General features: G+C 42.6%; 1 protein-coding gene across 1 annotated transcript; it reads left to right on the top strand.

Annotated features, from left to right (window-relative positions):
* Positions 1-1,551: 1,551 nt before the first annotated feature.
* LOC144514718 (olfactory receptor 13C2-like) lies at positions 1,552-2,530 on the top strand. The gene is given in 2 exon segments (XM_078245627.1): positions 1,552-2,148; positions 2,150-2,530. Coding segments are annotated over 2 exon segments (978 nt in total).
* The last annotated feature ends 8,701 nt before the right edge of the window (positions 2,531-11,231 follow it).

Here is an 11,231-nt window from a genome sequence, read left to right as displayed (position 1 = left end):
TCTCAGCAGGAAACCGATGGAGTGCCTTCTCCAGGTAGGGAATGAGTCCTCACCCCAAGTGAAGGAGTTCAAGTACCTTGGGGTCTTGTTCGCGAGTGAGGGGACAATGGAGTGGGAGATTGGTCGGAGAATCGGCACAGCAGGTGCGGTATTACATTCAATTTATTGCACCGTTGTGACGAAAAGAGAGCTGAGCCAGAAGGCAAAGCTCTCAATCTACCGGTCAGTTGTTGTTCCTAACCTCACCTATGGTCATGAAGGCTGGGTCATGACCGAAAGAACAAGATCCAGGGTACAAGCGGCCGAAATGGGTTTCCTCAGGAGGGTAGCTGGCGTCTCCCTTAGAGATAGGGTGAGAAGCTCAGTTATCCGTGAGGAGCTCGGAGTAGAGCCGCTGCTCCTTTGCGTCGAAAGGAGCCAGTTGAGATGGTTCGGGCATCTGGTAAGGATGCCCCCTGGGCGCCTCCCTAGGGAGGTGTTCCAGGCACGTCCAGCTGGGAGGAGGCCTCGGGGGAGACCCAGGACTAGGTGGAGGGATTATATCTCTAACCTGGCCTGGGAACGCCTCGGGATCCCCCAGTCGGAGCTGGTTAATGTAGCCCGGGAAAGGGAAGTTTGGGGTCCCCTGCTGGAGCTGCTACCCCCGCGACCCGACCCGCGGATGAAGATGGATGGATGGATGATCAGTAGGCTATAATCGATTATGGTCTGTCACTGCTTCGATGCAGAATCATCCACGTCCGCATCGCGATGCATTGATGTAATGATTCATTTCAACACCCCTACTGTATATAATGACAAATCCCTGCCTACAAAGTCCAAAAACCCAAATTAGTCTTCATAGTTCTTATTTTGTCTAGACAAAAGTAAATGAAAAATAGTAAAGTCAGTAAGTTTAGTCAGTTTAGTTTAAGTTGATTTAAACACCCTCATACGTCAGATTGCTACTGGTGATGTAGGGCTGCAGACAGGTGTAGACAGGTTCATGACCACTCAAGGCTCTGTGATGATGACGAGAATCTTCAACTGAAATCAGTTGAATGAGATTAATGTGACTGATTGTTAGTGATCCACAGAGAATAAAAAAGGAAGGGACATTGACCTTCATCACAAGCAGGTGTGGGTTGTCTTCTGGAGGGAGGGGTTTCAGTAATCTTCACAGTTTATAATATCCTGTAACTGCGCACTAAGTTCAGAGAAGTATTTCAGATCTTTTCATTATTTTAAGATCTTATTTTTGCCCCATCTTAGCCTCTTGATAAATGATTTGATTCATCCTCAGCATCTGAAAGTCTTCGACAACACGTAGGTGTAAAAGGTTGAGTGGTAGAAATTGATCAGCTTGTTTGTTTGTCTGATAATAAGTGTTTGAGTTACACACACTTCATTTTATTTATCCTATTTTAATGCAAAAGAGTAATTGCAATAAAATGGTTGACAGTGCATATGGAGCTATTGCCACATTGCTATTGTTTAAATGTTTGAGATGATGTTTTTAACATTATGTTTTATATTTCCTTTTCAGTGTGTTCAGGAAATTTGTACTCCATCATGCCGGGGGGAAATCATAGCATTGTGACTGAATTTATCCTTACTGGATTCCCTGGACTTCATCCAGAGTACCAAGGAATTGTCTCAGCAGTACTGTTCTTAGTTTATGTCTTAACTGTGACAGGGAATGTTACAATTTTTTTTTTATTTGCAACCGACCGCAGCCTTCATAAGCCAATGTATTATATAATTCTAAATCTGAGTGCATGCGACATTCTCTTTAGCACAACCACTTTACCTAAGATCATCAGTAGGTATTGGTTTCAATCAGGGAACATTTCATTCACTGCTTGCTTCGTCCAAATGTACTTTGTTCACTATCTTGGTACAGTGAATTCCCTTATTCTCTTTCTGATGGCTTTAGATAGGTATTTGGCAATCTGCCATCCTCTCAGATATCTCCTTCTTCTTAAAAACTCCACTATCCTCATTCTAAGTATTACAGCATGGGTAACTGCCAGTACACCCTGTTTAATATTAGTTATTAGGGCATACCCTCTGCCTTACTGTGCTTCAAACATTATCAACAACTGCTACTGTGATCATGTTGGTATAACAACTCTGGCATGCACTGCCAGGGCTCCTTATGGTTTCCCTTGCTTTTGTGTTTGCAATGGTTGTGTTAGTGGGACCTCTGGCATTCATACTGTTCTCATATTGCTCTATAATTATAGCTGTATTTAAGATAGCAAATGTACAAAGTCGTATAAAATCTCTGTCCACTTGCAGTCCTCAACTGATTATAATCTCACTCTATTATTTACCCAGATGTTGTGTATATTTAGCCAGCAATGGCTTTGGCATTACATTTAGTGATGATGTGCGAATAGTAATTATTATGCTGTATAGCCTTTGTCCCCCCATGATTAATCCACTTATATACTGCTTGAGAGCTAAAGACATGAGAGAAAGTTTGCGGAAGGAATTCAACAGAAGGGCTGTTCCACAAAAAGCACAAGTTTCAGCTATAAGTAACTGATAAACCAATGCATTATTCAATGTGTTTCCTTTCTTCTTAATAGCCATCTCTCCTTGTGAGGACTGGCTCGTAAAAAATATTGATTGAGGCCAAAGCTGTCACAGTGGTAACCATGTCATTTTGAAACATGTCTTAATTTTAGCCAATTCTTAAAGGGAGGCAAAAGGCTTCTTTTATCTGCTGTCAAAATGATAGCTCTAACTGTGGAGGACTTTCAAATTGTCATGTGAATTGGAGTCAGCTGTGTCATACGCTTCACTGTCAAAGTACAGAGGGAGCGCAAAAGTGTAGAATGAGGGTATATTTTAAATGCATTTGTAGTATTTTTATTAAAAAATGAATTACATTAAATATTAAGTATATATCAATTATTAAAATAATGTCTTTTAATCTCATGGGAAACAAACTGTTTATCAAGCATTCACTAAGATTCAGTTTCTATTTTATGCATCGTTTATTCAGCAGGACAATGCACAATACATGTATTGTACCAGATCTAGCTAAAACCTCATTTTAATCTGTAGTCCCTGGGTAGAGTGTACTAGTGATGCAGATGTTACAGAGATAAAAGATCATTTGTAGTAAATGAAAACCTTAGGCTACATTCTTAAAAAAAAAGATGTAATTAAACACCATACGAAAAACTGAGAGACGCAAAACTAAAAATAACAACCTTCTGAGCAAACAAGAGGAGAACAATAAAGAACAATAATAATATATTATACATTTTTCACTAAGGAGCACACAAGTGCCAACATCATTAAAAACATACAATTAACATATCAGTGACCAGGGACGTCGTTAGGCCTATTTTAGGGGGGCTGAAGCTACCCCAAAATGTTCCTAAGCCCCCCCCAAATAATAATAAGAAAAATAATAATTAGATTGTTTTTTGGGTTGTTTTTTTTTACAGTGCACTCTGTATCACTCACTACGTGGAATCAATCTTCCTTCACCGTTCATCTGTTGATGTCGTCCTGCACTGCAGTCTGTTTTATTTTTATTTCACGAACTGTCAACTGGTGGAAATGGCTGAAACAGGGTTTGAGAGAGAGGCTCACGAGCGGCTTCTTACACGGTAACGGTATGTGGACGAGCGAGGTGAAGAGAGAGAGCGCCAGGCAGCATTAAAACACAGCAGTAAATCAGAGAAATAATCACTCGAAATGCAACTGTAGCAAGTATCTCACTATCATCAACGTTATCCAAATTCTATATTAGAAACAACAAATAACATATCCAGCTACAAAAAAGCCGGAAAGTCGAAAGTTAGACAGAAGTACAGAGAGTCAATGGCCATGAAGATGATACACCGTCTCGTCTCTTCTCATTGGTTTAAACTGGCAGCTTTCAGAACGCTGCAGACCGCTGTGTACATTTACTTGAGGTAAAGATAAAGGAATATTTTAGTTGGCTATAGAAAACAATAGTCTAGTGTAAACGAGTGAAATACAAGAAATAGCTCGCCCAGTAAGTTATCCGAAGCTCTCTATTCTTTACCATTAATATAGCCTGCTTTCTCTATAGTATTAAAACAATATCAGTCCCTGAATATCATAGCGGTACTGTTAATGCTATTGTACCAGTATAACCTTCAATTCATTCAACAAATGGATACTGGAAGATATTTTAGGAGAGAGAGAGAGAGAGAGAGAGAGAGAGAGAGGCACCAAGGCATAGCCTAAACTAAATTATTTCATGATATTTATTATATATGCTTGATTCTGACCAACTTAACTTTCTGCATTCCTTTGCTGTAATAAAATAAACAAGTATGTAGTTGCCTAAATGTAGACTAGGCTATATATGAGCATACATACATACATACGTATACATACATATACATACATACGTATACATACATACTAGAACTTTGATTCATCTCGCCATCAGGTTATTAAATTCAGACATACTTTAAATCCTTGTCAACCATATTGCAACAAGCTAGTTCAGCGTATCATGCCTGACTGGAGTAGTGTGTTTTTCTTTAGGAGTGGGAAGGGCAGACAGCATGTTGCCTGTTTCGTCATTTGGGCTGCTTTGTTGAGTGCAGCAGCACTGAGAACATTATATTTCCTACAATTTAAGCTCTTCAGAATCAGAATCAGAAAAGCTTTATTGCCAAGTATGTTTTTTACACATACAAGGAATTTGTTTTGGTGTTGTACGTGCACGTCACACATTCTCTAAAATAAGTTAAACAAGCAGGTTAAACAGAACAAACAATATAAGTATAAATATCTGTATATATATACACACAAAATGTATTAAAAATAAGAGAGTAATAGTTAAGATAAAAAGAGCAGATTAAGTACAGTGGCATGTAGAGCCAGAGGTGGGGTGTGGAGAGAGTCAGGGTGGTTTCCAGGCCTTGTTGATAAGGCTAGTGGCAGAGGGGAAAAAACTGTCCTTGTGACGTGAGGTTTTGGTCCTGATGGACCTCAGCCTCCTGCCAGAGGGGAGTGGCTCAAAGAGTTTGTTGCCGGGGTGGGAGGGGTCAGCGACAACCTTTTCAGCACGCTTCAGAGTCCTGGTGGCGTAAAGGTCCTGGAGCGGTGGCAGATTGCAGCCAATCACCTTCTCAGCTGACTGAATGACACGCTGCAGTCTGCCCTTGTCCTTGGCTGTGGCTAGCAGCGTACCAGATGGTGATGGAGGATGTTAGGATGGACTCAATGATGGCTGTGTAGAAGTGCACCATCATTGTCTTTGGCAGGTTGAATTTCTTCAGCTGCTGCAGGAAGTACATCCTCTGTTGTGCTTTCTTGACTCCACTTGAGGTCCTGGGAGAAGATAGTTCCCAGGAAGCGGAAAGACTCCACAGTGTTAATTGTGGAGCCACAGAGGGTGATGGGGGCAGGTGGGGCTGAGTTCCTCCTGAAGTCCACAACCATCTCCACTGTCTTTAGAGCATTGAGCTCTAGGTTGTTTTGCTTGCACCACTTCACCAGGTGGTCAGCCTCCGACCTGTAGGCGGACTCGTCTCCATCAGAGATGAGTCCGATGAGGGAGGTGTCGTCCGCAAACTTCAGAAGCTTGACAGCCTGGTGACTGGAGGTGCCGCTGTTGGTGTACAGGGAGAAGAGCAGAGGAGAAAGAACGCAGCTCTGAGGAGATCCGGTGTTGATGGTCTGTGAGTCGGAGAAGTCTTTCCCCAGCTTCACATGCTGCTTCCTGTCAGACAGGAAGTCAGTGATCCACCTGCAGATGGAGTCAGGCACACCAAGCTGGGAGAGTTTCTCCTGAAGCAGAGCGGGGATGATGGTGTTAAAGGCAGAGCTGAAGTCCACAAACAGGATCGTGGCATAGGTTCCTGCGGAGTCCAGGTGCCGGAAGATGTAGTGTAGGGCCAGGTTGACTGCATCGTCTACAGACCTATTGGCTCTGTAGGCAAACTGCAGGGGGTCCAGGAGGGGGTCGGTGATGGCTTTGAGGTGAGAAAGCACAAGGCGCTCAAAGGACTTCATAACCACAGAGGTCAGGGCGACGGGTCTGAAGTCATTAATTCCTGTTGTCCTTGGCTTCTTGGGAACAGGGATGATTGTTGAGGTCTTGAAACAGGCTGGCACGTGACATGTCTCCAGTGAGGTGTTGAAAATGTCTGTGAACACTGGAGACAGCTGGTCAGCGCAGTGCTTCAACCTAGATGGGGAGACAGCATCCGGTCCAGCAGCTTTCCTGGGGTTCTGTCTCCTGAACAGTCTGTTGACGTCTTCCTCATTGATGGAGAGAGTCGTCGTTGAGATGGGTGGGGAGGTGGGACCTTTAAGGTGGGGGAGGTGGAGGTGATGCACTGTAGCTGGAGCTGTTGGGAGATGTTGCGGGGGATGGTGTCAGGGAAGACCCTTTGTTGGGAGGTGTTGAGGGGGATGGTGTCAGGACCGACCCATTGTCCATCAAAGCGACAGTAGAAGTCGTTCAGGTCGTTGGCTAGGCGTCGGTCGTTGGTGGAGTGGGAGACTTTGGGCTTGAAGCTGGTGATCTGTTTGAGCCCTCTCCAGACAGAAGCAGAGTCGTTCGCTGAGAACTGGTGTTGGAGTTTCTCAGATTACCGTTGTTTAGCCTCTTTCACCGCCTTGCTAAACTTGTACTTTGCTTCTTTAAGTCTGTCTTTGTCCCCACTCCTGAATGCCTCTGCCTTATCCAACCTTAGCCTTCTGAGTTTGGCTGTGAACCAGGGTTTGTCATTGTTGAAACTCACCCTGGTGCATGATGGAACACAGCAGTCCTCACAGAAGCTGATGTATGACGTCACAGCCTCTGTGTACTCATCCAGACTGTTGGTTGCAGTCCTGAACACATCCCAGTCAGTGGAGTCCAAACACGACTGGAGATCCTCCACAGCTACACTGGTCCACTTCCATGATGTCCTCACTACAGGTTTGCAGAGCTTAAGTTTCTGCCTGTAGGTGGGGATCAGGTGGACCATGACATGGTAAGATAGTCCCAGTGCAGCACGGGGGACGGCGTGATAAGCATCCCTGACTGTGGCGTAACAGTGATCCAGAATGTTCTCCTCTCTGGTCGGGCATTTAATATACTGTCTATATGTAGGTAGTACATGAGTGAGGTTTCCTTTGTTAAAGTCTCCAAGGACAATAACTAGGGAGTCCGGGTTGGTCCGCTCCACACACAGTATCTGTAGCTGTGCGTCCTGCACGTTGGCCTGCGGCGGCATGTAAACACCGACCAGAATGAATGAATGGAACTCACGGGGTGAATAAAAAGGGCTTACAGTTTATGATGAAAGATTCCAGGTCAGGAGAACAATGCTGCTGGATCACTGTCACGTCGTTGCACCAACCGCTGTTGATGTAGAAACAGATTCCTCCACCTTTAGTTTTGCCGGAGAGGTCCGTGTCTCTGTCCGCTCTGTAGAGTTGGAAGCCTGCCAGCTGCAGCGCAGAGTCCGGTATTAATCCACAGAACCACGTCTCTGTGAAGCACAAAACAGTAGATGAAGAAAAGTCCCTGTTTCCCCCCAACAGCAGTTGTAATTCTTCCAGTTTGTTGGGCAGTGAACGCATGTTAGAGAGAAATATGCCGGTAACGGTGTGCGTAATCCTCGCTGGCGGAGAAGCACCAGCGCACCAGCCCGTTTCCCTCTCCTCCGACGTTTCACTGCGTGAGCAAAGGTGAGCGCACCTTTGACCAGAATGTCCAAAATTTCCAGTGTAGGGAGAAGAAAAGTAGGAAATAAATCCTCTGGCGTTGTTCCCCTGATGTTCAAGAGCTCTTCTCTGGAGAAAGAGATCCGGGTACCATCGCAAAAAACAAAGTTAAAACACAAAACAAAACAAAACAACGCGCACAGACACACCGAATCGACCGTCTGCGGTGCCATCTTAGATAATTTTTAAAAAAATGAAGTAGGATTAGTCCAACGAATCGTTCGGTTTGTAATGTGCACCTAACCGAAGCCTCATACCGAACGGTTCAATACGAATACGTGTATCGTTACACCCCTAGTAATTAAATAGTCTTATTTTGACCTGCAACTTATCTAATAGAGAGAGAAATTAGGTATGGTATTACTTTACCACACATTTACACGGGCAGATAGATAGCGGTTAAGTCTTAGCCTAAAGAAGAACTCAGCAGGAGCACAGTCTGGCCTAAGTAAATCCCCCCCCATTCAGCTTTGATGTATCTAAAGGCTAACATTAGAGTTTGTAAGTAAGATTTTGCAAGGGGAAGTTTTGCATAGCCTCGGGGCTAAGCCCCCCCTGTCTTTCAATCCTATTGACGTCCCTGGTATGAATCTACATCCCTTAATAATATTATTCTTTATATAGCCTGCCTATCAATTGTTTTTAAGCGAAATAAACACGGAAAAATATTGGACCGGAACTTTTCCCATTTGAACGGTAAAATGAAACCTTACAGGTCACATGACGAGCATCAATATTTTCTAGCAGACACACTGAATAGTACAATGATTCCTCTGAAGTAGAATTACACAGTACGTCAGTAGTATACAGTGGGGTTGCATATTTTTACTAAGTGCTTTGGGTTCCTTCTTTTTTTTAAATATTTTTTGGGGTTTTTACTTTAGGATATACAGGAAATGGGAGAGAGGAAGAGAGGGGCACAAAAGGTCAAGTCAGTTATAGCAAAACACAGAGTAATGTTTTCTTTCAAATAAGACAATTATATTTCTCATTTTAACTAGTCAGGCTGCAGTTTACTTTTACTTTTAAATTTACAATAGTAGCTCATGTGTGTTCTGCTCATCTGACCCCAGCTGTTACTGTGAAAATGAAGTGGTTCAGTTCACAATAACTGTGGGGGGTGGGGGTATCAGGTGACAAGTTGAAATGTGTTTTAATAACAATAAATGTATTTATCATTTAAGTACATATAACTTGTATTGTCAGTGACATATGTCAGTAAGCAAATTGCTGTACTAGGGTCAACAATAGACCTTTCCATGCCCCAGCCCCCCTGGGGTTTTTAATGTTAAAAGTTAACATTAATGATGGATGATGATACAACAACACAAATGAGATCCATGGGGAAGCTAATTAGTGTCTCATGCATGACAAAAGTGTCCATGTGGGAGTGTATTCCTATGTGTGTGTGTCTTTGTGCCTTAGTGAATTCTTATCTCAAAACAGTCTTTTGCAATCTTGTTTTCACCAGAGTTCACATATTCCAAACACTGTGTTTTGCATTTCTGTTGAAACAATTATTTCCTCCAACTTTTTGGCAACTTCAACTCTTTAATATGTTATTTGTATGAACTGACATCTTAAATAGAGTTCCATAGATTTAGGAAAGTATGAATATGAATGCTGTAAATTGAGTGTACTGTAGCCTGTATGGCAGCAATACATGAGGCTTATACAGTAGCCTCACTGGTCAAAATACATGTTTGTTTATGAAGGCAAACACTGTGTGGTTTTGAAATGCCTGAACTCTGATTATCAATTATTATATTTGGTCGATTTTCTATTTATTGAGTGTATCTTAGGGGTGTGAATCTTCACTGGTCTCATGATTCGATTACGATTATCCTGTCAACGATTCAAATCGATGCGTCCCCTCTTCAGTATTATTATATATTACTACACATGGTTTTAATCAACAAATTCAAGCAGTCAGATATATACAGTATGAACTCCCAGGGCCGGTTCTAGCCTGCTATATTAGGGTGGGCTGGTAGAAAAAATAGGTGGGCAACTTGTGTGGTTGGTAGCACAGAGTTTAGAGAAGTGCATTAGTGGCCCAACGGGTGCCAGCTTCCAGGCCCTGGTGACATGGCACAAATATTTGACCTAATACCAGCTGGCCTGGCAACCCAAAGGCATAGGATCTATTTGAACATATTTGGGGAGGAATATAATGTGGGGGGTCTGAAACAAATTTGAGCATTAAACATTTCATTTCCTGCATTCTGGTGAACTCCCATTTTTATTGTATCTGCTCTTAAAGAAGACACTTCCTGAATGTAGCAGAGTCTGAAGACAACAGACAAAATGCAAAAACTAAAAAAGCAGCAACCGGAAAATCAACAAAGCATGATCAGTAGGCTATAATCGATTATGGTCTGTCACTGCTTCGATGCAGAATCACTGCTTCGATGCTTCAAATAACGGGGAAATATCATTTGATATTTTCTATCTGTCTGGGACAGAACCGAGCGACACAATTCTCCCCCCCGAGACGGTAGATGTGTTTTGAAGCCGTTCTGAATATTTTCAGAAGTCCGGCAGTTTCTTGCTTTCACTGATAGGGTAGATGTGTTCAACTCCCCCCAGACTGAGAAAGATGTATGGCTGACAGATGGTGCCACTTGTGTTGATGGACTCTATCAGAGAGATGGCAAGCCCTGCTTACCAAAAAATTTGTATCAGGTGGTAGCTAAGGTGAGCCATGGGGATTCCCATGTCTCAACAGGGGGAATGATGTCTATGGTACAGAAGGTGTTTCACACCTTCAAAGGATTCAATTCCTATGGTACAGAAGGTGTTTCACACCTTCAAAGGATTCAATTCCTACTTAAAATTTTTTTGTAGGGGTTGCATTATCTGTTGCAGACATAATCCACAGGGAAATGTAAGACCAAAGAGAGGGAAATGCCCACAGGGGTCACACCCATTCGAAATCATACACATGGATTTCATTGAACTAAACCGAAGTGGTACTTACAAGTACTGTTTAGTCCTGGTAGATTCCTTCTCTAAATGGGTAATAATAGCACCCTCACGAAAAGCAGACAAAATGCAAAAACTAAAAAAGCAGCAACCGGAAAATCAACAAAGCATGATCAGTAGGCTATAATCGATTATGGTCTGTCACTGCTTCGATGCAGAATCATCCACGTCCGCATCGCGATGCATGGATGTAATGATTCATTTCAACACCCCTACTGTATATAATGACAAATCCCTGCCTACAAAGTCCAAAAACCCAAATTAGTCTTCATAGTTCTTATTTTGTCTAGACAAAAGTAAATGAAAAATGGTAAAGTCAGTAAGTTTAGTCAGTTTAGTTGAAGTTGATTTAAACACCCTCATACGTCAGATTGCTACTGGTGATGTAGGGCTGCAGACAGGTGTAGACAGGTTCATGACCACTCAAGGCTCTGTGATGATGACGAGAATCTTCAACTGAAATCAAAGTTGTCTTAGACTAATTACAGACTAAAATTCTTTGAGTCTTCAAATGTTTATTCTTTTTTTTAAGAAAGAAAATGTTG

This window comes from Sander vitreus, chromosome 3 (genome assembly GCF_031162955.1).
Source record: "Sander vitreus isolate 19-12246 chromosome 3, sanVit1, whole genome shotgun sequence".
NCBI classification, from domain to species: domain Eukaryota; kingdom Metazoa; phylum Chordata; class Actinopteri; order Perciformes; family Percidae; genus Sander; species Sander vitreus.
This window is presented reverse-complemented; position numbering and strand designations above follow the sequence as displayed.